Source organism: Mus musculus, chromosome 9 (genome assembly GCF_000001635.26).
Source record: "Mus musculus strain C57BL/6J chromosome 9, GRCm38.p6 C57BL/6J".
Taxonomy (NCBI): Eukaryota; Metazoa; Chordata; class Mammalia; order Rodentia; family Muridae; genus Mus; species Mus musculus.
In genome coordinates, this window is record NC_000075.6 from 106892700 (window position 1) to 106920571 (window position 27872).

Here is a 27872-nt window from a genome sequence, read left to right on the forward strand (position 1 = left end):
TGGAAGGCGGAATATGGAGAGCGGCCGACTAAGTGCAGAAAAGTATCTGGAGCTAAAAGGGCTTGGAGCCCGGCGACAAGGGTTTGAGAGGGGCACTTATGCTCCCATTCAGTGAAATCAGTGGATCAATATCAGGTATTCATCTTTAATTCACATCACAGCAGTCAAGGGATGGAGGTGGGGGAGTCAGTTGCCAGATATTTACATCTAAAAGTCACATTTTTTGTTGGATTTATAACATGCTACCACAATATATACAGTAAAATGCCTCTTGGGACACTGGCACAAATTTTTTTCTTTAACTTTTCTGGTACAGGTAAGATAATTTTAAGTCAGTTTTTCTTTAGACATGAATACACAAAAGAAATGGTTAGAAGTTTTCTTGTTTTAAATAAGCACAGAATGCCAGAGGTTAAAAACACATTTATAGGGCTTATTACCAATTAGACATACTCTATACATTTTTTTGCTCAAATTCCTGTACAAATACACAGCATTCAAATAGGTATTTACAAATACGCTTTAAACAATGAAAATCAGTATTTCACAATCTTTTCAAAGGATTCTGATCTCTGACCTCCCATTTCCCTCACACTGGCTGGTTTTTCAATAAAAAGTATTCAGAATAGGTCCATTTCATCCAGTTGGGGAAAATGGAGAGAAGTAACACAAATATATTTCACTTTGCATAAAGCAAGGTCAAGGAACTTAACCCTACATTCCCCTCCCTACCTCCTGTGCCATCAAGTGGAGAAAGGAGATGTCTGCATGTGATGACTGGCTGCCTCCGTGGACTGAGGTTCAGACGTGCCTGGAAACAAACCTAAAGCTGCCCTACCTAAGAATCACATCCCAAGCTAGACTTGACCCTCATACCTGTGAACCCAGACGGTCCAGAAACAAGCTTACCAGTGAGTCTGGGCTCAGGAACAGGTGTGTGTGCCCTTGGTGCTGGGGCTATTGGATTGGCCTACCTACATCCTCAACAGTCTCCACTCTGCCTGAATGATCCTGAGGGTATCAGAAAGCCCTACACTGTTGGTACCTGGGCCCCAACATACTGTGAACGGAAATGGGCCTTCTTTCTTTTCCTATAGGTTATTTGCTGACAGTTCTATTAAACTTGTTTCTAAGAGAAAAACACTGTGACCATGGGTTTTTCTGTTTGGAAAGAATTGTGGAGAAGGGATAAGCAGCTGGGGCCAGAACTTGGCCATAGCAGGCCAGAAGGCCAACTAGTTAAGGGAACAGGGGAGCAACATACCTGCTCATCAAGGAGAAGGCAGTTTTATGGCCATCACTGATGGGAATGTAAGCAAATAAAAGGAAAACAATTGCCTCAAGACAAGTTATTTTAAAAAGTAACTTAGAAGCACCCTGGTGAAATATTACCATACCCCCACCATAATACCAAGAGTAACGTCAGTGCCCTGACATGAAAGAATTCCCTATAAAGTCACCACTGTGCCCTACTTAACAGACTGGGGAGGTTTGAAAAACTGCCCTTCTGCCTGTCCTGAACCCTGAGTGGTGGGCAGTCCCTATGGGTTTGGAGTGGAGGGCTCAGTACTTGGCTGCTTGGAAGATAACAGTTTTACCTGTGTGGCTCTCTGCCTCCAAAAGGAGAAGTTTCCTCCCACCATTTATTTATTTATATATTTTTAAACCCAGGAGCTTGCTGAACCTGACCACACATCCTCAGGGCCTGGAAGCCAGGCTGGGCAGCCAACCCCAAGGCTCAGAGGTAGTGCTGAAAATCCCTGATTCAGGCTCTAAGCGGCAGGCATTTGGGGCCACCTGGGAAAGCAAAAGGTTCTCTGGCTCCTGCCACACTCCAGCCTCACTCTCACACCAGCTCTTTCTAATCCAAGGAAGGGGCCTAACTCACTGCAGGAGTGAAAGCCCTTCTAGCTTCATTTCAGTCAAGCCCCAGGACGAGAGATAATCACCCTTTCAAGTCCATTTTGAGCCACGGAGGCTTCTGCAGATCATGAGGTGTTTTGAGTGGAAAGGAGCGAAAGGTCCAAAATAAAAGTGATGAATAACGTCCAAGTGGGATAAGAGACCAGCCCGGCCCATGGAAGCCTGGCAGTATGCCCTGGGCATGCAGTTAGGCCACCATGTGCCTGACCAGCCCCTCTATTGCACACTCCTAGGAGGAGGAGTGGGCAGGTGGGCAAGCATTTGTGCAAAACGGCTTGTGGCCCCTCTGTCCACCTGTGACATGTAGTCCATGTGGTCCTTGCAATCCCTGAATGCAATCAAGAATGCTTCTGTCCATACGGCAAAGGAAGAGGCCCCTAGTGCAATTTCCATTCTTCAAATCTCTACCCTGGAGGGAGGGCCTGGGCTCCTACTCCTGGACTCTGCAATGCTGCAAAACAATTATGTCTGTGCAATATTTCCATATAGCTCCATGTGGTCTGGAACTGCAGGAGGAAGAAAGCAACTACTGCATAAAGAAAAACCCAGAGAAAATGGAAACGAAAAGAAAATGAAAGAAGCCACAACCCGTCATGCTGCTGTGGCCTCTGAACATGGCGAAACATGAGTTCACGGCAGTAGAACAGAGACTCTGGTGGCTTTCTCCTGAGTGCCAAGCCTCTAGCTCCCTGGGAGGGACTTGCTTCTCAGACCTGGAGTGCCTGGGCAAGCTGCTCATGGAAGGTGGTGGTGCAGCTGCCTCTCTGCTTCTCACTGTTCCCCTCGGCCGTGCTCCCAGGCCAGGCGGGCCTGTTCCTCCTTGACACTTCCAGGAGGCAGGGAGGCCTTGCGGTGCAGGCCCCTTGGCCTCTCAGCCTCCTCCCGCAATAGCATACCCTCATCATGCTCTAGGGCTGGCAGGCGGGGGTGATAGGGCTTGGGTGGCAGCGCAGGTGGGTCCATGGGATCCTGAGGGAGGACACACCCTGGGGCTGAGTGGCTCCTGCATGGCTGGGACTTGATGGCATCAAGGACAGCAGATTCAGAGAGGCTGTAGTGGACAGGGAGGTAGGGCGGCTCAAGGTCTTCATCGCCATTCCAGGCCTGGCTTGGCATGGAGTCCATGGTGTCTGTTCGAGGTGGGGCCTCTGAGGAATGCCCAAAGTTACTCTCACTTAAGGAGGATACACCGCTACTGGCGCTGCCAGACAGCGTGGAGTTGCTGCCATCCAGGCCCGATTGGGGGCTTGTAGGGGAGGCTGGGATGGGGTGGAGAGGAGACTGTGCGAAGGAAAGGGTGGGTAAGTTAGAACCCCTCTCTAGACAGGTGGACTGGCCTGCCATGTGGAGACCAAGAGTCAGCTTATCAATGAATTTTAAAGTCTCATCAGCTTCATGTCTGTTTCTTCAGCAATGACCCCTTAGGTATCTCCCCCCACAAAAGCAAGCTAGCGGAGCTCCAGCATCACTATGATGTCTGAGAGCCAATAAATGCCCCTGCCCTGGCTGATGGGCACTGATGCACCTGGGTCGAAGTCCCAGGTTGGGTGTGGTCTGAGTTACTGACAGAAGGGCTGGGCCATCAAGCAGAAGGAACCCTGGTGTGCCATACATCAGATGAATGCTATTCTGATGCTAAAATTGGTCACAGACTCAATCTTTTCCCATTTTCAGAAAAATTAAGCTAACAGGATTTAAATTTTACTTCTTGAAATTTTTATAAAACTCTAGCGTCTGATATTTCTCATTTTCACTTGACACTAGTTTTATAAACTCTATAATCCATCACAGGGACATTTATTTAGCTACTGGACTACAGTGTGTTGAGAGCCTGTGGTATTGGCAGAGAGCCCCCAAGTTTCTCGGTGCTCACTACACACATACTCTGTTGCCATGGGTTGTTCACAAGACCCTCTGGTCTCCCTGTCCTCATTGCATTTGTTGCAGGATGCATGGGTCACCCGCAGCTCTAGTGTGGCTCTGGCCAACCCCAGCTTCTGCCAGCTTAGGCTCTCAGGACAGAGAAGCAGGGGAGGGTTCAGGTTCCTCTTGTAGGCCCCAGGGGTGACTCTACAGCAGATGAGGCGGTGGGACAGTTGCTTCAGTACATTACCTTGCGCAGTGTCCGGGCAGGGAGGGCCGGGGGGGTATCACCCAGAGGGTGGTGGAAGGCGTCGAAGTGTAGGGAGTAATGACCTGTAAAGGGAATAGAACCAGAGCTCAGCCAGGGACCCTTGCACAAGCTGCACAGCAACATCACCTTGCTGGGCACTGGGCAGGTGTGGAAAAGTCTCCTGAGAACATCTCAGCATTGAAGGCCACAGAAAACCTTTCTTTATACTGACAGGCTGCAAAATACAGGTTGCTGGGGTAAAATAATCACATTTCACACAGGAGGCCAGGAAAGATGAGTGCTTCAGAGCCCATGAAACAGCAGGTCCCAGGCAGGAGAAGTTCTAGTCCGTTGGCTGGTTGATGGTAGGTTGGTGAGTGGTGTATCTAGCATAGTTGATTTTGTTGTCTTCAGCCGCCCTAGCTGGGATGGCCTTACTGAGTTAGCTTGTAGGACTCAGAAACTGTGTTGGCCTCAATATTCGGTAGGCTGCTCTCTGTGGTGTGGATGCTTTTTCCTTGCTGAGACGGTCTAGATAACTATTGATCTAGCCCTTGATCAGAGTTGGAGACCAGAAACTATTTAGGGGACCCGCTTACCATGCAGCAGGCTTCGGGGAGGCACTGGGGGGACCATGATGTGGCCCATGAGGGCAGACAGGAAGGGCTGGGCCTCTTGGGCTCCGCTATCCAAGCTCCAGCTGCTGGGGGCTGCTGGCACCGCTGAAGGGTGGAAAGAGATGAAGTGAACGGAGGTTACTTCTTAAACTTCTCACTTGGAGAAGCTGCCCTATAGCCTGAAGCTTCTCTAGGTGTGCTCTGTGTAGCCAGCACAAAAGTGGCATTCAGGCAGGCACTACAGGTGAAAACTGACCAAGCAAGGCAAAGAGAGATGACTGGCCAGAGATTGAAGTTACCTATGATGGCAAGAGCAAGCTGATTTCTGAAGGGTGTTTAGGACAAGGCACACTGAGAGAAAGTGCAATAGAAACTACACATCTGCATTCTCTGGGATCTGTCAGGAGAAGAAAAACCAGAAGGCCACAGGAAGGAGAGCATGCCAGCTAAGACCACAGAAAGAGCACAGGACAAAGCGGTCTTCTCAAGTGAAGTTAGATCAAGGCTCTTGCACTGCTCATGCCCTGATGAAAAGCAGGATTGAGTCTGGGATGCAGAACAGAACGGGCCCCATACAAAGCAGTCCAGCACCCCAGTACTGGCTCTTGGCGACAGATCTTTGTAAAAGGGGAGAGGAACAGTGGAAAGATTTTGTGATTTGGGGGTTGGGCCACTGCAGAAAGAGAAATGTGGAGCAGGTTTAGTTGGTTCTTTCAGAGAACAAGCAAGCAAGAGAAGCTATCTTCTGTTCAGAAGCCTTGTTCTGATGGCCCCACTTTTTTTTTTTTTTTTTTTTTTGGCTTTTTTGAGACAAGGTTTCTCTGTGTAGCCCTGGCTGTCCTGGAACTCACTCTATAGACCAGGCTGGCCTCAAACTCAGAAATCCGCTTGCCTCTGCCTCCCAAGTACTGGGATTAAAGGCGTGCGCCACCACTGCCCGGCATGATGGCACTTTTTGGAAAGGCAGCCTACATAGTCCAGGTGTCTGGTATGGGCACTATTTTAAGGCAGTGGTACCTAGAGGGAGCTCAAGATATCCAAAATTTGAGCTTTCTTGGCCCAGACATTCAATGGTGAATTCCAAGGTCTGATAGGAGTTGGGGGCCTCTAGAAAGAGCTGGAGTGTGGTCTTTGAGTAGGATATGGTCCTAAGTTCTGGGCCCATGGCATTCCATGGATGACATCATTTTCCTTCTCTCTGCTCAGGGACGAGCATGTGCTTGCAGCACAGCACAGGTCAAACTTCAGTTATAAGAACTGCTTAAGCTCATGACGTATTGATAGCTAATAGCAGAAAGGAGGCCGTCTGAATCTGATGAGTGGCCACTGAGCTGCTACTTGCAAGAAGGAACTCTGAATCTGCTAAGCATCAGATGGTGCTCCCTCTTCCAGGTTCTCCAGGATCCTGCAGGAGCTTCTTGGTTCTGAGCACCCAAGTTCTCTCTTCCCCCAGAACAAGGGATGGCATTTATAATGAAAGCCACAGATCTCAGGGAAGCAGCAGCTTAGAGATGACTCTGAAGCTTCTCCAAAAGGACCTGACAATCTAACTGCAGCTGTGTCCCTGACTCCTGAGAGAACTGCAGGTTGTAAAAGGACCCCAAGAGTGCAGAGGAGCTTGAGATCAGGAGCACTGTGGGGCAGAATGACAGGAAGGATGGATTTAAGATGGTGTCTGAGTGAGTCATCCCATGTCAACCAGAAGCCATAAATCTGCAGTGAGGTCAGTGGACCTTCGCCATGTAGAGTGGCCAAGAGAATGATTTATCCTAGTAGAAGAGCAATACCCACTGTGTCCTGTCATGTATCAGTATTAACAGATCTACAGCATTGGCCTGAAGTCTCCAGTACCCAGTCCCTGGCTAGAGGGCAGACTTGTCTGGGAGTGACTGCCAAAGGAAAAAACCTACAGGTGAGAGGTAGGTTTCTAAGGGGACCTAGGACAGGGACCTGGGAGTTACTCTGGCCTAGGTATTACTAATGGGAAACTGTCTAATTTACTGGCACTAAGTGTTCACCTTGTGGTTTGGATGTGATAGCTCTGGGCTCAGCTTTTGTTTGGAGACACTTTCCCTCATATACCTAGGGTGGTCATGTCCAGCTCCTTGCTGCAGTATGGCTTGAGGCCTGAAGCTCTTCTGTTTCCAGCTGATGTGGCATCCTGGTCTGACCTGGTCTGAGCTGTGTTACTCTTGGCTAGTTTTGAGATTGAGCTGCATCTGAGGTGAAGAAAACCCATTGTGGGTTCTGGCCTCCTAGGCCAAAAAGGCCCATTGTTTTTAGGTCATTAGTGCAGAAATCCAAGAAGCCACTTCCTTGGGATGTGTGGCCTTGAGGTTAGGAAGGCATCTTCAGTAGGCTCTTTGTGGCTGATCATCAGGCACTAATGCTCACTAGGAACCAAGGATTTGGACCTAGTGTTTGACCCCTTAAAAAGGACACACTTTGTCTTCTATGATAATTGAGAGGAAGCAATGGCAGCAGGGACAGCAGACAGCACTTGGTGAGCAGGTGCAATGACAACAGGATGAAGGGACAGGGTCTGAGGGGGCTAAGGGACAACACACTAGACTGCTAGGAAGTGAATATGCACCGAGCACAACAGATGGAGGAGAGGAGAGAACTATGGGGCTAGGTTCTAGTTGGCAGACAAGCTCAGCCTGGTCCCTATTTAGGTATTGCTGTACTAAAACAAATTCAGGTGTCTGGGGCTTCAGCTCAAGGTCATAGAGGTTAGATGCTGGTTCTTATGTCAGCCTGAGGAGCACAAGGTAACATGTCAGCATCTGAAAAGCTGCAGTTTTAGGGAGAGTTTCTCAATTGCATGGTGTTGCACAGATGGACCCAGTAGTCACTGGCCGGAGTGGCTAAGGAATGACTGGACTTGACTGAAGCACTCAGAGCTTTCCATGTGGGAACTTACTTTTGGGAAATTCACTGTAGTATATCTTTTCCATTCTTTTGGGGATTTCATTGGCCACAGTCCGTTCTGAGCTCCAAGGAGTTTCTGATGCCCCAAAGGGAGCATTAGGTACTAAATTCTAGAAGCCAGCAGGAAGAACGTGGGGAGTGATGCCCACAGCAGCCTGAGTTACAATGAATACCTCAAGGCAGATGGCAGTTGGGCCTCTATGAGGGTGGCCCTGGAGAGAGGGAGATATACAGATAGACAAACAGGATCCATGCCAGGTGTGGTCTAAACAGTGGACCAAGGAACTGGTTAGCACTATGTCTAGGTAGACAGACCAAGGCATTGGGTTGTGGCTCAGGACTGGACAGTTTGTAACTCAGGAACAAGAGTCAGACACTCAAGATGGGACACACAAGAGAGAGTTCCTAGAGTGGGGAAAGTACCTTTTTCAGCCATAGACAGATTGGGGTCACTGCAGGGTTTACAGGCTCCAACTACTTGCTGGAACAGGGCCCGCTGGAAGTTTGGTGGCTGAGGGAAGGAGAAAAATATCAGAGTGTGAAAACAGCCAGCTACATTGTGGGAGGCAGGAGGCAGGACGGCCTAAGCTCACATGAGGATATCAAAGCAGTAAGAGGGCTCATGCTGAGATGTGCCAAGAGCTCCACACCAGCCCTAGGAAGTCTGTTGCAACAGTCCAGGTATATTTGGATCCGAGCATTTCCATGGATACTTGAGACATCACCCAGGTTGTCTTGTGCAGGACATAGGTGCCTTCCATTATTTTACTATCACATCTTTCTGTTTGCCAGAGAGACCACTGACAGAAAGGTTTAAATTCCCTGTCTGCCTCCCGAGCACTGATAGGTCTTAACTCTTGGAGAGCCCCACCCAGATCCAGGTTAGCACTAAGGGGAGAGAAAGCAGCAGCCAAACCTGGAGTCTGGCAGGTACCATTGCTCTGCTGAGCGGCTCCTCCCATCAGATCTGACTTCTGCTGGCAGAGAGGTGCCACTGAGAAACTCCTGGCACTTTAGGCCTAGGGCAGTTATGGGCTTGGAAGAGAAAGGCAGGGGTAAACTGCACAGGGTCAAGTGTTACTTGCTGGTCCAAGCAGGGTGTCTACAGAACTAAGTTTTAGGGGCAACCTTAGCAAGTCACAAAGACATCTTCATACCATTGCTTACTACAGCTTTCTCAAGATGTTATAAAAGCCAACCTCTTATGCCAGAGCAATGGGGAATGAGTAGTCCAGAAAGCTGGCCAGAGGTTTGGATAGATACCCAAGCAAGTCTAGCCTCAACTCTGTTGCCTCATACCTGCACTGCCTTGATTTCTGGCCCTCAGATTCACTGTCCTCCTCAAAACAGGAGTCGCAATCCAACAGCCTTCTTACAGAAGAATGAGGGAGGCATGCAAGACTGTGCAAAGGTTTAGCAAATGCAATGAAGGAGCCCAAGCCAACACACTTGTAGCAGAGGACAGTCAGTCAGGCTAGGTCTGCTACCTGTCCATTCTCTAGGATGGCTGCTGGATACATGGCACTGCTTGGGCGGTCCCGATGTGTAGGCAACAGCAACATCATTTCCCGGGCATGTCGGTACTTATCTGGCAGAGAGGGAGAGCCTGTAACCAAGTGAGAACAATCACGAACAGATGACAAACCACAGATGGAAGGCTCAGTGGCCACGCATCCTTAGGACCAGGGTAGGTGTCCCTCACAGTAAGGAATGAACTAACTCAGCAGAGCACGAGAGGAGTGAAGCGTACTTAGTGCTGGATGGTGAAGCTGTCCTTGATATCTTGGCTGACAGAGGCTACCATCATACCCAGAGGGAAAGGGTAAGGAGAGCTGAAGCCTGGCGCAGAGTTCCTGGGGTTTCTGAACCTTGTGCTCTAAGGGCAGAGGTGTGGTCTGGACACTAGCATCTTCTAGAGGTTCCGGGTGGGAGCCAAGGCCAGCTTGTGACAGAGCCATAAAACAAGGACAAGAGACACTTGAAATAACAATCACAATGTTCTGACTTGACACACACTTACCTTCTTCAAACACCAGTGATTCTATTTTCTGCTGGCTTCCTTTTAGGCATATCCCTTCCAGATGGTAGGCTCCCAGAACCTTGGTTCTGCCTATCTGTTGGAGCTCTGCCTATTGCAGTTCTTAAAGCCAGTCTAGCTGGAAGTGCAGGCCCCTGCACATAGGCGGGTTTGACCCTTGCCTACTTCCCTTGATAAGCATGGAACTAATCAAGAAGTTAAGGGACTTATACTAGGCTCTTTTTGTGTTGTTGGTTTTCTCCAGACAGTTTCTCTGTTAACAGATCTGGCTGTCCTGGAACTCGATCTGTACACCAGGCTGGCCTCAAACTTGAGATCTGCCTGTGTCTGCCTCCCAAGTGCTGGGATCAAGGATGTGTACTACCACTACCCAGCTTCATGACCTTTTCTATGAAGACACTGCAGTGACTCTAGCTGAGGTAGAGCACTGAGGATCTTCTCATCTGTGGTTCTTAAGAAAACTTTCTATAGAAGCAGTAAGATAATGTGCTAGCTTTCCTGTGATGGGGTAATATGAACAGTTCTGCAAATACATACTTTATTGAATCAGACAACAGACTACCCACCAGTCCCTTCATGGCAAAGTCATCTGGACCCCAATGCTTCTGGCTGATTCAGCTCTGAGAAGCTGGGTAGTGGAGACTAGCCCACTGGCTTCAGCGGACAGGTGTCTTTGCAGATCCTAGGCAGGCTCTGAGTCCCTGAAACCCACCATCACCTGGCCTTTCCTGAGCCTGTGGTGCCAGCACTGTAACAATATCCAAGCAAAGCAAACCCAGGTCTTCAGCCAGCTCACTGCATGAGTCCTTGAAAAATCCTCCTGTCCATTGTAGTCCAAAAAGTCTGTGTAAATACCAGCAAGTATCCTTTTTCAGTTATTTTTGTTACTTTTTCTGTTGCAGTCCTGAGAGAACCTCTAGGCAGGCTTTAGGACTTATCTTTTACAATGGCCTACACTGATAAGGGAATGTATAAAGTATGGTTATTTAAAGAAATTAAACTTCTTGTTTTGTGGCTTTACTGATTTTCATCTTGTTTTTAATAATCTCAAGAAGATAGATGTTTAAAGAAAAGAAAAAAGGGGGGTGGGGAAGCTCCAAACCCCACTGTTTTTTTCTCCTGCCTTCCCAGCTGAGAGACTGAGCTCTTTGGACATCTCTGAATGTGACTATCCAAAAAGGTCAAAAAATAAACATCACTTTGACATCAGCTCAGTCAAAACACGGCTCATGATGCCAACTGTGCATCTACGCCTTGATCCACGCTGGGGCTGTGATGGAGCAACATCCTCCCGAAGGTCTAGGAGCTCTGCTGAGGACTTACCTCCCAACTGTGGTGCCCCTCTTGTGACAGAACAAAGGATGACTGTACATTAATTTTCTTCAATTCAGCTGACTCACTTGTCTCTGCCCTAGGCAGCCATCCCTTGGTGGGACAAGGGTGATGTTAATGTTAAGACATTTAAATACCATAAGGGCTTGTCCATTCATAGGACTTTTGAATTGCTTCAGGTGCACTCCAAAAACCCTTAGGCAAGTTGGGTCCTAGTCCACTGGATTACACATCTATTTCACTGGCTTATTCTGCCTTTTGATCACCAGGGGGAGCCACGGACTTACAAGAATAAGACTGTACTTTGCAGGCCTCTGGTCTTACAGATTTCCACAGTTACAGGAACCATAGCACAGGGTGTCAATGGGTGTCAAGGAAGGACAATGATCTTATGATGTAGGAGTGAGGAGGAGGATTGCACTCTAGACCTGATTTAAGGAAGCTTTTTCCTTCACTTACCAGTGACAAGAAGACATTAATGAATGAGCAGACCACTCACTGCCTTGTTTGCCAAGAGTACCTCCATCATTAGAGGACTGGTGAGTGTCAAGACATGTAGCCCCAATTCAGCATTCACCTCCTCCCTGAACTGCTCTTCTGAAGGTCATGAGTTCAAATCCCAGCAACCACATGATGGCTCACAACCATCTGAGCAGAGCACAGCCAAAGGTGATTAAATTAGCCTGTGACTGCTCTGCTGTAACCTTACCCACTTCTCCTCACTTTGTCAAGGTTTTCCAGGCTGGTCACTGCACCTTTCCACCAGGACATACTACATCAGCTCTTTCCATTTTGTCTGCTGAGGGTCTCACAGGTTTGTATACATTGAAAGAGCCCTTCCTTAATGTTATATGTTTATACTGTCTTTCTTTGTATACAAAATAATTAGAAGAAAAAGAACTCATCCTTCTGAAGTCTGAAATCAATAGCCAGTGACTGGTTGACAGATCAGACCACTTTGCATGGCAAGCATCTCAGTGGGAAAGAACTGGGTTTTCTCCTGGGTCCTGTCCCTTTACTGACACAGAAACCCAATTCTGGCTACCAAGTGGAAGCATGGCAGAAAAAACTGCCAGCGCAGGATCTAAAGTCAGCTAGGGAGAGGTGACCCAATCCTGCAAGCCTGGGTGCTGAAAATACAAGCATTTCTAACCCGAAGGTGGGGCTGGTAGGCAGAGAGAGAGAGAGAGAGAGAGAGAGAGAGAGAGAGAGACAGAGACAGAGACAGAGACAGAGACAGAGACACACAGAGAGAGAGAGACAGAGAGACAGAGAGAGAGACAGAGAGAGAGACACAGAGAGAGAGACAGAGAGACAGAGAGAGAAAATGAACAGTCCCTAAGCAGGCATCACTTTTCAGGCATTATTTAAGGTATATAAATATCAATGCCTGAGTCCTTGTGACAAATACGATCAGTGATAAGTAAATACTCCGGTAGACATGGAATTAAAGGCGATTAAAAGGAGACAGGGGGCTGGAGAGATGGCTCAGGGGTTAAGAGTGCCGACTGCTCTTCTGAAGGTCATGAGTTCAAATCCCAGCAACCACATGATGGCTCACAACCATCTGTAATGAGATCTGATGCCCTCTTCTAGGGTGTCTGAAGACAGCTACAGTATACTTACATATAATTAATTAATAAATCTTTAAAAAAAAAAGGAGACAGATTTTACACACGACTGGAAACATTTCCAGGTGCTAGCCTTCATGGCCCTTTAGTGAGTGATGATGGTCCACAAGCTGGCTGTATCTAAGGTTAGACCTAATTCAGTAACAAGGGCTCCAAACTGGCCCCAAACAAAGCCAAAAGGAAAACTGACAGTAATATATGCTATTGTTTATTTATTACTGGCCTAAGAAATCTAGAAGCTAAGAAATCTAGAAGGTAAAACTGACAATAGTAAATGCAGGTTGTTTTTAACCTTTAGGTGTGCCCTAAATTTAGACTACCCAGAACAACTCTGAGCTAGCCACAGGCTAATCCAAACTTAGATTTTTTTCCCTCCTTAGTGGGTATGAAAGGTGGAGAACTGCTTGTACACTCAAGGCCTTGTCTATGGCCTCCCCTTAGGAAGGAGATTTTGTACCCATCAATAAAAACTGTACAAGGAGGACAAGCATGGTGGCACTTCCTGAACCCCAGCATTTGGGAGGCAGAGGCAGGTGGATTTCTGTAATTTCCAGTAGTCCTGGTCTATACATTGAGTTCCACACCAGGTAGGGACTACATAGTGAGAATTTATCTCAAAACAACAACAAAAACCCCAAACAAAAATCCCCTCCCCAAATCACAAAGGCATCAGCTGCGCAGTCTCTTGTCTTCTAATACACCCTTGTTACTTTTCATTCAACTAAAAACCTCCCTCTCTCCTCTCTTCATTTCACTTTCCTCGACATCTACCCAATTCTAAACCTTATCCCGACACTCTGGGAATGTCCGTTCCGTTCCCATCTTTCCCAAAGATTTTCACTCCTTGTAGCTTCTTGTAGATTTATATTGCTGAACCTACCTGCTTTTTTGACTTCTAACTCAGAAAAGTTTAACTCTCTCTTTCCTTCTTCCACATCTCTCCTCCAGGCTGCTGGTGAGAATTCCAGCTTGCCTGCCTTGTTATTTTTCTCTAACTTCAAAAACTTCTTTATCAGGCTGGAGAGATGGCTCATTGGTTAAGAGCACTGACTGCTCTTCCAGAGGTCCTGAGTTCAAATCCCAGCAACCACATGGTGGCTCACAACCATCCGTAATGGGATCCAGTGCCCTCTTCTGGTGTGTCTGAAGACAGCTACAGTGTACTTATATATAATACATAAGTAAATCTTTAAAAAAAGACCTTCTTTATGAATCTACAAAAGGAATTCAGTGTCCTTTGGCGACAACAAGGCCACTCTCAAAGACACAAAGCCAGATGAAAGGAAGAGAAATAGAGTTCACAAAGCTTTGTGTTCTCCTTCAGCAAGCAGCATCCTGCCATCCTTACCTCGGGTGCTGGAAGGGGCAGAGGTGATCATCTGGGACGGAGCTGAATGTGTAGAACTCAGGCTGGAGGAAGAAGGGCTTGCCTGGGACGAGGACAGAACAGAGACGTTGGTGACTGAGCCCTGGTACCTGGGGTTGTGATATGCAAGCTGCAAAGGAATAGAGATGAGTACGTCTGAGAGCTCAGTGCTGTAACCCTGGCAGAGACAGAGAGAGCTGGCTCATGCACTCATGTCCTAGAAGACCCAGGCCAAGTGACAGATCCTTTACTGCGGACCAGGCTGGAGGCTGCACTGATGGTGTGCGCTAAGGACAATCCACACCATCCACATGGAGCAAGACAGTTGCGTTGGCTCTATTGTGCTGTACATGGAGAAGAAAGGAGGGCTTAGCTATCAGGATTGCCAAATAGGACACTAATTTGGCAGAAGATCTTGGCCATGCAATTCATAAGAGGAGATAGGTCTGAAAAATGCGGCATGGGAACTAAGACTTGGGGTGGTTTAGAGAAAGAAGGCAGCCTTGCTAGCTATGGAGACTCCAGAAAGGCGAGTCCTCTAGCCGTGGTACCCTGCTCATTCTTGCATAGCTCAGGTACCTGCATGTGGTGGTAGAGGTCTTCAGGAGCTTCACCCATAGAGTTGTCACCCATCATCATCATGTTTCCTGCTTCACTAGATGCATGTGAGGAGAGAGAGGATGAGGAATGGCGGCCTGTGCCCATCAAGTTCATGGGGCTGTGATCAAGAACAGGAAATAGGAAGGAATCAGGCAATAGCTAAGAAAGCATGGTAGGCAGTAGGAGGAAAGGACAGATGCATGAAACTGACACGTAACCCAAGCCAGCACTTGTTCGCAGGATTCTATAGCCAATGTTCACACCTGTCTGAGGCCTAGAGGAGTTCTGAGCCTCACTCTGTCACTGGCCTGAGAAGGCTTATGCTAGTGCAATCTCTTTAGAGTTAAATGGATTACAGCCATTCAGAATGAAAGCACTAGCAGTTTATCAGGAGGAATGAGAGACAGAAATGACAAGTCAAGTCCAGGATCCTATACTCTTTCTATGGAATGTTAGTCTGAACATTGCCTAACCCAGCATACACTATTTTAAGATCTGTTCTGAGAGCAGAGGCAACTTACTGATATGAAGATACTATCAAAAGAGACAGATGTAAACTATCTATGGTTACAAGTATCCCAACAACTTTCCTCTACCAACACTAGCAGGCCCTCTTCATTTGTTCCTCTTCTCATTAGCTGAGTAGCCACTCTATTGAGCTGCATGCTGGAAAATAAACGAATCTAAGAGAGAAATTCATTGCAGTAAATTTCTCTCCTAAAGCTGGCTTCCTGTCATAAAGGCTTTGAGTATTCCCACTTGAGACTGTTCAGTCATTGCTTAAATGCCACACCACTGTCATTATTCCCTTCCTTAAAAACAATCAACAGGGGCTGGTGAGATGGCTCAGTGGTTAAGAGTGCCGACTGCTCTTCTGAAGGTTCGGAGTTCAAATCCCAGCAACCACATGGTGGATCACAACCATCTGTAACGAAATCTGATGCCCTCTTCTGGAGTGTCTGAAGACAGCTACAGTGTACTTACATATAATAAATAAATAAATCTTTAAAAAAAATCAACAATCCTCATTCTCTTTGGAATCCTATCCAAAGGTACACGTGAACAAGGCCCATGCTGAGCAAGCCCTGGCCCCTGCCAATGCTCAGGAATCCTGCACCCCAGTCTTCTCTCTCTGGAGGGAACCTTCCCAGCCCTAATGCCATACCTGTGCCTGTGGGTCATCTTGATGTTCTCAGGGCTCATGGGGCTATGGGATGCCAGAACATTTCCCCGTGGGGTGCTGGTGCCTGAACATGCAGGACTTAGCTTATCCAAACCTGGAAACTCCTGTTGAGAAAGGAATGTTTGTTCATAGATAAATAAAGGTAGGAGAGATAAGTTGTCTGCTGGTAAAAATGTAAAACAAATAGACAAACAAAAAGAGAATCATATGATATACTTTTGGTTTCTTCTGGACAATATGACCTTCATTACTAAATACTCCCCTAAGCATACTGGAGCCTAGACCAGATGCTATTGAGCTCCAGGTAAACTCCACTAAGAGAGACGCATCTAGAACAGGCTGAAGTGAATCTGTGTTTCCAGGGGAGTGTTAACAGGCTTTCTTAGGTCAGAGCACACAGAGCAATAGCTGGGAGGGAGGAGTCAGCTGTCAGTCAGTGCAGACGCTTACATAAGAGCTGGTGCTGGATTTTATTGGATTGCTGAATGGCCCAGCTCTTACTGACCTGCTAAGTTTCCTGTGGCACAGTCTATAGGGAAACAGGAAACAAAGTGCTGATGTAAGTAACCGAAAGCAGCACAGCTCTATTTCAGCATAATTAAATTCTTACTAAGTACGCAGACTTCTTGGCAGCAACGGCTAATCTAACTTCCCACTGAGTGACAGAAAATATATTGGTCTCTGTCTCTGAGACAATTTTCCAGGTTTTCCTCAAGGCTTTCATAATATATGATGGACAAAGGCTCTTGTCTGCTGTGTATGTTTCTGAGCTGGACTGAGAGTAGCACATTTTCCCCTTTCTTCTTCCAAAGCAGGCATAGTGTTAAACTGTTTCTGTAATGTCACAGTATGGACCTGGATGCACATGGACAAGTACTTTGTGCCTTTGTTGTAGTGATCTGACTGCAGAGATGTGACAGGGACCTCCTGGGTGCCAAGCTCTCCATTACCTGGGCTACCAGCTGGGATGAGAAGTCTGCACAGAGCAGAGACCAGCGGTGTGTGCAGGAGCCAGCGCAATGAGGTGGAATCCCCATCAGACTCAGTAATGCTACTCAAGTCCTCACCACCACCTCGGCTTTAGGGGAAGCATATATGTTCTGCATCTCTCACGTGAAACACCGTGGAGGACTCTCCCAGGAAGGAGACATTTTGTGAGCTACAGAAATTCCTCTGGAAAGTGAGCCAGTCTCTCACACTGTGATGAACTTCTTTTGCTATTTTGCTTTTAATGCTGTCCATTCTTGCAAGGAACCAGCTGAGGCCTGCCTTGGGAGTCTGGAGGGACTAAAAGAACCACAACCCACAGCATCCAAGAACAAAGCTGGCCTGCTCAAGACTGACAAGCTTAGTGAGTGCTTGGATGGCTCAGCCTTCCCCAAGATTTTGCATCACCTGTAGAGGAACTTCTCTAGGACAGCATGGCCCACCGTCTAACAGCTATATTTATTTATATTTATTTATTTTATATTATATTTATATATATAAATATGCATACCTAATACATATTTAGTAGCTCTCAGTAAAATGAGAAGAGAGTAGTGGCAGGTCTGTAAGCAGGTGTGGGCAGGTAAAAGATAAGGCTAGAGCCTGTGATTGGGCAGTGAAAAAGGAAGGCAGGTTGAGAGTTTTAGAGATGAGACACAGAGGGACAAAGATAGGACAGGAAGAGGAGACAAGATGGAGGAGGAGGAAGAACCAAATCCGCATGGCTTGAAATAGCCACATGTAGCTATAAATATCATAGGCAAGCAATAGAACAATATAGGGCAATTTGTTCAATCTAGGTGGGCAGTTTGTGTTTATATCATTGCGTTTTGAGTTCTTTGAGTGGGAGTTTTGTGAGTTGAGAATTTACTGATATGAATCTGACTGAAGATTTACAAGCCTCTGGAGCTTTGATTTGCCTGGGCTATGGGGATTTATGATAGCTAGCCACAGGGGCTGGCTGCCTGGGATGTTTTTAATTGTTACACGCAGCATATGGCGACTTAGGTCTGGGAGCCAGAATATTTAAGAGAAAGTCTATTCTAGAAATAATTTACAATCAGCCCTGTGGTTAAAAATTGGGTAATGGTACGTGATATGAATAGGGACTTAGGAACTCAGGGCTACTTGAATCTTATCTTCAACCAACCAATACTCCATTTTTAAGATCACGCCAAGGAAAACTGATCCTGGATTACAGGCCCTGCCTGTGTGCATTAGTTCTTAGGCTAAACTTGCTATGGAGAGTAAAGAGACATGGCAGACTTAGGTAGACAATCTGGAGTCTGGTATAGCCTTAGAACTGCCTGACACCTCTAAGAACAGCCAGAATTAAAGTACTTGGTCCCCAAAACTTTCTTAGATGTGATCCTGGGTCATAACACATTACGATGGAAAACTAAGATGGGAAGAAAGAAAGTTAGAGGAAAAGAATGAAGGAAGGAGAGGAGGTTTACACATGAGGAGAAGAAAATGGGTAAAGAGAAAAGAAACAGAGCTGACAAGAGGGCCTTTTCAGGTCATACCTCTTTTCTTAAGGTTCTTAAGAAAAATACCTCCCAAGAAATTCCTGCATATGAGCCCTTTCTGTATGTGAACAATTCTATTAGCACAGTGCCAGGAAAATGCTGTTTGTCTCTGATTCCAACTCCTTCTGGGGGGAGTGAACCAATGAGAGGTGAAACACCTTGCTCTGGGTACAGTGTCCACTACCCTCACCTCCCCAGCTTCTCTCTCACCTCACCCTCCCTCCTACTTTTCTTTGATTGTATTATAGGCCTAGGAAGTGAAACCTGGTTCTAAATTTGGGCAGGTATGGGATCAGCTTACATGGTACAGACTGGCCCTCATCATCTGGAACTGATCAATCAGCTTCTTATGCAGAGGCCGCATTTCCGGATGCACAAACTTCTCATGAACCGCCAGCCCAACTCCAAGAACATGGACCTATGGGAATTGCCAAATAAGGTCTCTCTGTTAAGCAGGGAGTGGCCTCTGAGGACTGGGTCATTGTGATAGTATATGATGTTTCTCCAGGATGTGGACCTTTCGTGCCCTACAAGCCATACCTGTTCCTGCATTAGTTCTTTGAGCTGGGAGATCTTCTCAGCGTCTCCTGGGTGCTTGGTGATATAATCTTTATCAAAAAAGGCCTGTGAAAGGAAAGGTCAGGTAATGAAGACTCTTCATAAGTTTACTCTTCAATGGAGCCCTTAAAAGGCAACCAGGTTGCTTCCTCATTGGTGTCTTGCCAGCACCTCCAGCCTGGCCTCACTGAAAACTTTATCAGTTAGGAAATGTGTATTTTCTGTGCCTGAGAAGGATTAAGAGGTGGGGCCTAATCTCCCAGGGCTGTATGCTAGCTCTAGCTTCTCACAATGTATAAGTGGCCTAGGTATGCCAGGCAGAGCCAGGGGCCTGATGATGGGCACCAGTTTCTTAGGTAGCCAGGTTCACGAAGGACTGGATTCTTAAGGACCCCAGGAGGGTACTTAGCTTCTATAATCAGATAAGTTATCCATCTCACAAAGATTAGGAGAGGGGGAGCCAAAGGTCTGAGCTACAGAAATAGAGATTAGCCAAGAGCTTACAACTTTATCTCAGAACCACTTCAAACTAGTACCTCTTCATCCAGAAGAGGGCTAGCTTGGGAAGTTTTCCAAGGAGGCTATAATTTTGGGAGAAGGAGCTAATGAGCTGAGTTCCTAGCCAGGCTGTCTGTCAGGGTCTGGTCAATGTCTCCGGCTTACCTCCTGGTAGCGTGCAATGCCTCCATTGACAGCAGCGTCAATGACTCCGTTCAGGCACATGCTGAGCAGATTGATGTTGCCATGTACCTGCTTGTGCTGATACTGGCTGATCAGAGCTCGCAGTTCCTGGTTCTTATTCTCAACTACCTGGATTGCATTCTCCAGAGGGCTCACCTCCACCTGGGGACACATAACACAGAGTCCTCACAGGTGTGCTAACCCCTCATCACATTCCTGACAACAGTTATCATGTGTGATGCTAGCTCTGCTTCCTCATTTCTGCGGATGGAATACGTCCTAGGTTTTCTCTGATTTCTCATCTGATTCAGGCCAGGCAGTGGTGGTGCATGACTTTAATCCCAGCACTCAGGAGGCAGAGGCAGGTGGATTTCTGAGTTTGAGGCCAGGCTGATCTACAGAGTGAGTTCCAGAACACACCATCTCTTCTGATTCAAGGCACTCCAAGTGCAGAGAATAGTGAGGAGGATCATTTGTGACATCAGGGATTTCTGGCTTCTTGAATCTCAGAGATTTTTTTTTTCATTTGTAAATTGAAAAGTACCTGAAGCCTAGGAGTGTCCTGTGGTCTAGATAGGAGATATAAAAGCTCCCAGCACAGGACTAGCCAGGCAGGTGGCCAAAGTTTTTCTTTAGTTCTCAGAGAAAGCTTCCTAGAGATGAAACTGAGAAAAAGGGGAATTTAAAACTTCTGAGGTCTAGCTTACCAGTTCCCTTCTTTCCACTTCAAACCACCGAGAGATGCCAGGCAAACTGTGGGTCAGTGTCAGCGTGGTGCGCTCAATCCACAGGCTCTGCAGGGGGTGCAGACAAGTGCAATAAGCTAAACAAGTTTTGCTAAACTTAGCCTGAGTTCCCAAGAAGCAGGCACACCTCAGACTTGCTATGGACATACATTCAGTTTCCTGCATCCTCTACCTTGAATTCATTGTCTTTGTCCTTGGGGCCTTTGTGGAAAGGTCTATCATACCGGAACTTCCTCACATTATTGACACGATAGAAGCTCTTGACACGATCAGGTACTCTATCCATTTGTAGAACATCCACGTAATCTGGAATAGGTGTCACTGCATAGATCTGTAAATCTGGACATGAAGTGAAGGAGAAATCTAGACTTGACAAAGAAAAGGGCTGCAGTGGGTTTGTCATCTCCTTGGTGTAGTGCACTGTAGCCCTGTTCCTTACGAGCTGTGGTGGAAGCAGGGGCACCCTAAGGTGCAGCACAGACCCAAGCACAGTTAGACAAAGCTCCCTATCTGCTCCCTTCCCTCCTGCTCCAATAGTGAGTGTCATGAACATTTGGTCAAAGTGTCCTGTGCTGCCCTTTTAACAGTGGGATTAAGCAAGCAGATGTAATATCCATGCCATGGGAATAAGTGTCTGGGACTACCCATAGTAGCTAAATGGCTTTAATATAAAACAGGCTTTTTGGTTTTGTTATTTCATTTCATTCTTCCTTTATTTTTTGGTGACATTAGGGATTGAAACCAAGGCTCTGGGGTAGGAATGACAGGTAACTGCTTATCCACTGGGTTATATCTTTAGCCCCTTTGTACTTTGACATAGGGTCTTACTAAATTACCCAGCCTGTACCTTAGGCAAGTCTTAAACTTGGTATCTTCCTGCTTCAGCCTCTCAAGTAACTTGGATTACAGCCTGTGTCACAGGCCCAGTCAAAATGACCTTTTATTAGAATGCTGTCTGAGATCTTTGTGAGAACACGAATGGGAGTCTACTTGCTCTCTTTTCTCTGGAACAAGATTGCCACCTGGTGACTAGAATGTAATTTTCAAGAAAGCTACCTCATGTGGGTGGTGAGGGGCAGGCCAGTGTTTTCACTGAAACTTTCAAGTGCCATCAAATCAAAGGCATTCTCTAACTCTTCTGTCTCTCTGCTAGAGGGAATTAACAAAGACAAGGACAATAACTTCACAGGGAAGCAGAATAGATGGTAAAAGCAGAATAAACCTGTGTTCAGAGCCTTGTTGGGACCACAATCACCGCACCCAGTGACTGGTCCTGACTGTCTGACCAGGCCCCACAGAGTCTGGCATAGACACTAAACTCATAAGAGTAACTAGCCTGACAGTGAGGTCCTGACACTCAGCTTATTACCACTTAAAAGGTCCATTCCTGGCTAGTAGCATGGCACTGCCTCTTATGAGGACTAAGTGACTTGTTAATATGGGTTCAATAGTAAAGACACCCAGGTTTAGGATGACAGGCAACCTAAATAAAGGTACAAGGCCAGCCACAAGGTAGAAGAACGGTTGGCTGGGTGGGACTTACCTGCAGGATCCCAGCCCTTCCCACTCTACCAAGTTTCAAAAGATACACTGAGCATCACACTGTAGGATGGCATCATCAGGATGATTGGGGTGCTGCATAGCAACGGCCTGTGGGAACTCGCTCAGCATCCTCTGTTGGAAGGCTTCTAGCCTCTCGTAGTCATGACCACGGCACACATATTCTTTGTTCTGCAAAACCAAGTACATTCTATACCTTGTATGCACCTCCCCTCCATCTCTCTGTATTAGCAGTTACTCATCCCATAAACATACCTAGAACAAGGTATGTACCAGAACAAGGTACAGGTACAAGGCACGGTACTCAGTTCCCGTCTTAAAGAGAAATGACAGGACAGAAAGGAGAGGGACAGGTGAAGAAATGATATCTCTGTGGTGTGGTATCCCTGGGAAGAGGGTACAGACAGCCAGGAAGTTGAGGGAAGGAGGAATACCCATGAAGGGAAGCAAAGTGGAGGAAGGACTTTCGAAGAATCAAGATTTTTAAAAAGTACTGAAAGGCCCACTTGGCAAGCCTGTTACAGAGTTCAGGTCTAGCACCGTGTGGCGTTTGGGTGTCCTATGCACATCTGCAATCCCAGCTCTGAGGTGAGCAGAGATGGGAGGACTACTGGGATTTGTTGTCTCCCCGCCTAGTGGTAACAATGTGAGACCCAGGTTAAGGAGAGAGCCTGTCTCAAAGGATCAGGGAAAGAGTGATTGAGGGGCACACCCGACACCCACTTTCGGACCTCTATGTGTGTACACACATGTTCATACATTTACAAAGACATATATATTCACACAAATAAAAAAACTATAGAAAGCTTAGTAGTCACACTGCCCACCCAGCTGGTTCACCAGACCCAGCTCAGCAAGTCACATCTCACCGGCATCCTGTCTTGACATGTCTTAGGGAAAGGGGGAGTTTTAAGGGTAGGAAAAAAAAAAAAAGAAAATCAAATAAGAATGAGCCACATATTTGGGTAAATCAGAATGAAAATCTACTAGAAAAGACTCCAAAGACCACAGAGCTCAAGCCCTGGATGTAAAGGTATACCTTCATCTATAGGCAGAGCCTATTTTCTTATATACTGCAAGTTGTTGTTCTCTTCCTCATCATTATTGTTATTATTAGGTTTCTTGAGACAGGGTTTCTTTGTGTAGCCCTGGCTACAGTGGAACTAGCTCTGTAGACCAGGCTGGCCTTGAACTCACAGAGGTCCACCTATCTCTGCCTCCCAAGTGCTGGGATTAAAGGCATGCACCACCACGCCCAGCTACTTCAAGTCATTTTTAGGGTACTTAAAAATACCAGGATGTAAATTCTATAAAACTTGTTATATTGTATTATTTAGGGAATGATGACAAGAAAAAGCATTTGATACAAATGAATTTCCCCCAAGACATTCTGTTCATGGTTGGTTGAGTCTGCAGATGTGTAACCCATGGACACAGAGGGTTGACTGCACCTCTGAAGAACTGGCTTTTCAACATCCACTAACATGCACATAATCCCCACAACTTGTTCATGGATCATATGAAGAAAAACAGGATTCTCCCAAGAAAAAAGGGCTGGATGTTTTCCTGTCTCCTTGAAGATTAGTAGATAATCATTAATTGTGAGGTGAGGGAGGCAGATGGCACAAGGAAACCAAGCTGAGTAAACTGAAGAATAGATGGCCTGTGTATTCAGGGCTGGTACAAGAGTAGCTGAACCATATGGGGAAGGCCCAGTAACAGGAAGCTAACATGAGTGCTGACCTGGAGGCTGGCTGTTGGTCTCATATCACTTGCAAGCAAATGCAAGCATCTCCATGTAAAGATCTGTTGCCTGCTTTCCACTTACATTGTGTGATCTACCTCCATTTGCCACAGATGAACTGAGCAACTTAAGGAAGGGAACTCTGTACATGTGAATCAGCTAGCAGGTACTACTTTCTGTAAGCAGGAGGAATAGACCGACAATCAATACTCCCTAACATTCTTTGTTATTCTTCCACTACCGGAGCCTTTGAGTTGGTACTGAACAGTCAGACTGTTAGTTGCAAGCATAAGATACAGGCTCTATGCTTAGTCCTTCCTGTGCAAAAGTTCTACGAATCTGAGACACTGACATGTTCTGTGACATGTATGTGAGAAGGTGAACATGACCTTGAAGTTGACAGGGTATTCTTGCTTAGAGGAAAGAAAACATGAGATAACAGGCATTGAATTTACCTCACCCAAAATTATGATGTCTTGTTGGGATAAAAATATGAGACTTATCCTAAGTACTGCCATTTGTTTCCATACTCCATTCTGAACTTAAGGTAAAATTAAGTTTAAGGTCCCAGGCTCCAGGGGGCCTTTCCAGATACCTAGCCAACTTCCTCTTCCTCCCTTTGTTCCCTAAAACATAATGATTATTCCTGACCATGAAAGAATGAATGATTCTGACTGATAGAAAATTGTAACTGTAACCTGACACAAATATTTGTGGTTTTCATGCTTAAAAACGCTAACATTCTGGCTTGAGATCCCAAACATTCAGCTCCCAAGTCCGCTCTGCCTCTGACGGACAGCAGGAGACTGAGTGCAATACATTTTTTTTTTTAAAGATTTATTTATTTATTATATGTAAAGTACACTGTAGCTGTCTTCAGACGCACCAGAAGAGGGCATCGGATCTCATTACGGGTGGTTGTGAGCCACCATGTGGTTGCTGGGATTTGAACTTCCGACCTTCGGAAGAGCAGTCGGGTGCTCTTACCCACTGAGCCATCTCACCAGCCCCTGCAATACATTTTTGTCATCTGCTTAAATCCTTACTAAGATGAACAGGTGAGTCTGTTGTCCCTGACTGGTCAGTTCCTAATTCAAATAAAGATCTTGCTTTGTGTGGAGTCTTGTGCCTGCTTGGGCTGTTCTGGATTTTCAGACCCTAGTAGTCTTAGAATGTACCATGATATTATTTACAAGCTGGGGTTGAGAATACGATGACAATCAAGCATCTTTTATAAAAACAAAAGAACAAAAATAAAAGTCTTAGGACTTTCTGGAGGTGTTCCTGGTTTCTAGTTATTATACTTTTCTTTTTGCCTCTTTTACAGACCTTTATTTAGTTCAACTATTATTTGTTTCTGTTTTTGGAGACAAGGTCTCATGTAGTTCAGACTGGCTTCAAACTCACTGCATAACCTGGGATGACACAGACCTTCTGCTCCTGCCTCCACCTTCCAAGTGTTAGCATTACAAGGGTACACTGCTACACTTGGCTCCCACTTCTATTTCTGTATTTAATTAGACAAGAGCTCTCCACTTAAGAGCCTAGATTGCTCTACAACTTACTATGGAGCTCAGGATATCCTTGAACTTACATTTGCCTGCCTTAGATACCAAAGGTTGGGATTGTAAGCATAAACCATCACACCAGACTATCATAGTACCTTTGACTATTGGAGTAACAAATATGGCACTTCTGAAATGCCTGGGCTGGATGGTCATTATAGGTCATGGAAGCCTAGTCCTTCAAATGTTCCTAGGAATTATGATTATTAAGTAGAAAGAGTTTGCTGTCCCTCTTGTATTATCTGTTATAGTATAGATATTTTTTCTTTTAGCCAAGAATGAGTACTTCCTAGAAAAAGTGAAAGATGACATGCTTTACATCTTAAATATAGATGTCCAGACTCTGTTAGTAGACTGAGTCCCCATCCTCCTCCAATGCTCAGGGAACCACAAGACTCTTGATATATTAAACTTATTATTACTCACTGGCTAAAGCAATTATACTAATGAGATCTTAAATATATTGGGGGTCATGTGATCTTTCCCATTAGTTGGCTGAGGTTTGTGGACATTGAAATGTATTAAGATGTTGAAACTGGGGATAATCAGAGTTAGTTTTAGGCTTTAAATACACTTCCAGCACTCAATTCCTGAGGACAGCTTTAAGCCACCTGAGAACAATAAATATCAATGGTCTTTTCGGCTACAGACAACCTGCCACCTTCCTGGTCAGAACACAGGTGTCCGCACAGCCCGGGAGGCTTCTGCCTCACATTCCGAGGGGGTCACCTTGGTTCCGAGACCCCGTGGCCGGCGGTCTGCGGGTGAGAGTGTGGAACACAGAGGCCAGCAGCTTCTGGAACGGGCGAGAGCCACAGAGCCTCTGAGGCGGCGCCATTTCCGGCTCCAGACAACCGGCCACCTTCCTGGTGAGAGCACAGAGGTCCACCCGGCCCGAGAGGCTTCTGCCTCACGTTCCGTGGGGGCCACCTTGGTTCCGGGACTCCGCGGCGGGCAGTATGCAGGCCAAAGCAACACAGCTTCTGGGAAAGATCCTGTTTTGGGCCTTCATCTTCGGCCAGGAGGAGGTCCAAACACCAGATAACTGTGCACCTCCCTGAAAGAGGAGAGCTTGCCTGCAGAGACTGCTCTGACCACTGAAACTCAGGGAAGAGAGCTAGTCTCCCTGGTCTGCTGATATAGTGTAACAAAATCACCAGAGGAACAATCTCTAAACAGAGACAACTGTAACAACTAACTCCAGAGATTACCAGATGGCGAAAGGTAAACTTAAGAATCTTACTAACAGAAACCAGGACTACTCACCATCATCAGAACCCAGCACTCCCACTTCGCCCAGTCCAGAGCACCCCAACACACCTGAAAAGCTAGACCTGGATTTAAAAGCATATCTCATGATGATGGTAGAGGACATCAAGAAGGACTTAAATAACTCACTTAAAGAAATACAGGAGAACACTGCTAAACAAGTAGAAGAAATTAAAGAGGAAACACAAAAATCCCTTAAAGAATTACAGGAAAACATAACCAAACAGGTAGAAGACATTAAAGAGGAAACACAAAAATCCCTTAAAGAATTGCAGGAAAACACAACCAAACAGGTGATGGAATTGAATAAAACCATCCAAGACCTAAAAAGGGAAGTAGACACAATAAAGAAAACCCAAAGTGAGGCAACAGTGGAGATAGAAACACTAGGAAAGAAATCTGGAACCATAGATGCGAGCATCAGCAACAGAATACAAGAAATGGAAGAGAGAATCTCAGGTGCAGAAGATTCCATAGAGAACATCGGCACAACAATCAAAGAAAATGGAAAATGCAAAAAGATCCTAACTCAAAACATCCAGGAAATCCAGGACACAATGAGAAGACCGAACCTACGGATAATAGGAGTGGATGAGAATGAAGATTTTCAACTCAAAGGACCAGCAAACATCTTCAACAAGATTATTGAAGAAAACTTCCCAAATCTAAAGAAAGAGATACCCATGAACATACAAGAAGTCTACAAAACTCCAAATAGACTGGACCAGAAAAGAAATTCCTCCCGACACATAATAATCAGAACAACAAATGCACTAAATAAAAATAGAATACTAAAAGCAGTAAGGAAAAAAGGTCAAGTAACATATAAAGGCAAGCCTATCAGAATTACACCAGATTTTTCACCAGAGACTATGAAAGCCAGAAGAGCCTGGACAGATGTTATACAGACACTAAGAGAACACAAATTCCAGCCCAGGCTACTACACCAGCCAAACTCTCAATTACCATAGATGGAGAAACCAAAGTATTCCACGACAAAACTAAATTCACCCATTATCTCTCCACGAATCCAGCCCTTCAAAGGATAATAACAGAAAAAAAACAATACAAGGACGGGAACCATGCCCTAGAAAAAACAAGAAGGTAATCCCTCAACAAAACTAAAAGAAGACAGCCACAATAACAGAATGCCAACTTTAACAACAAAAACAACAGGAAGCAACAATTACTTTTCCTTAATATCTCTTAATATCAATGGTCTCAACTCCCCAATAAAAAGACATAGATTAACAGACTGGCTACACAAACAGGACCCAACATTCTGCTGCTTACAGGAAACCCATCTCAGGGAAAAAGACAGACACTACCTCAGAGTGAAAGGCTGGAAAACAATTTTCCAAGCAAATGGTCTGAAGAAACAAGCTGGAGTAGCCATTTTAATATCAGATAAAATCGACTTCCAACCCAAAGTTATTAAAAAAAGACAAGGAGGGACACTTCATACTCATCAAAGGTAAAATCCTCCAAGAGGAACTCTC

The 27872-nt window shown here is 45.9% G+C and overlaps 1 protein-coding gene across 11 annotated transcripts in view; it reads right to left on the reverse strand.

The window, feature by feature from the left end:
* Nucleotides 1-125: 125 nt before the first annotated feature.
* Nucleotides 126-27872, reverse strand: part of Dock3 (dedicator of cyto-kinesis 3) — a 339506-nt gene continuing 311759 nt past the window's right edge. For 5 of the 11 annotated variants that reach the window (XM_030244177.1, XM_011242872.2, XM_011242871.2 and 2 more), the window contains 14 exons: nt 21825-21966; nt 20408-20574; nt 20197-20283; nt 19472-19651; nt 18791-18874; nt 18552-18668; nt 15717-15838; nt 14531-14669; nt 13934-14081; nt 9072-9190; nt 8008-8095; nt 4636-4758; nt 4037-4119; nt 126-3204 (listed from right to left, as the gene is read on the reverse strand). In XM_030244177.1, coding sequence (XP_030100037.1) covers nt 2695-3204; nt 4037-4119; nt 4636-4758; nt 8008-8095; nt 9072-9190; nt 13934-14081; nt 14531-14669; nt 15717-15838; nt 18552-18668; nt 18791-18874; nt 19472-19651; nt 20197-20283; nt 20408-20574; nt 21825-21966 — 2109 coding nt within the window. In that variant the 3' untranslated portion in view covers nt 126-2694. The remainder of the gene's footprint in view (nt 3205-4036; nt 4120-4635; nt 4759-8007; nt 8096-9071; nt 9191-13933; nt 14082-14530; nt 14670-15716; nt 15839-18551; nt 18669-18790; nt 18875-19471; nt 19652-20196; nt 20284-20407; nt 20575-21824; nt 21967-27872) is intronic. The other 6 variants (XM_011242873.2, XM_011242870.2, XM_006511691.2 and 3 more) reach the window with 6 other exon arrangements.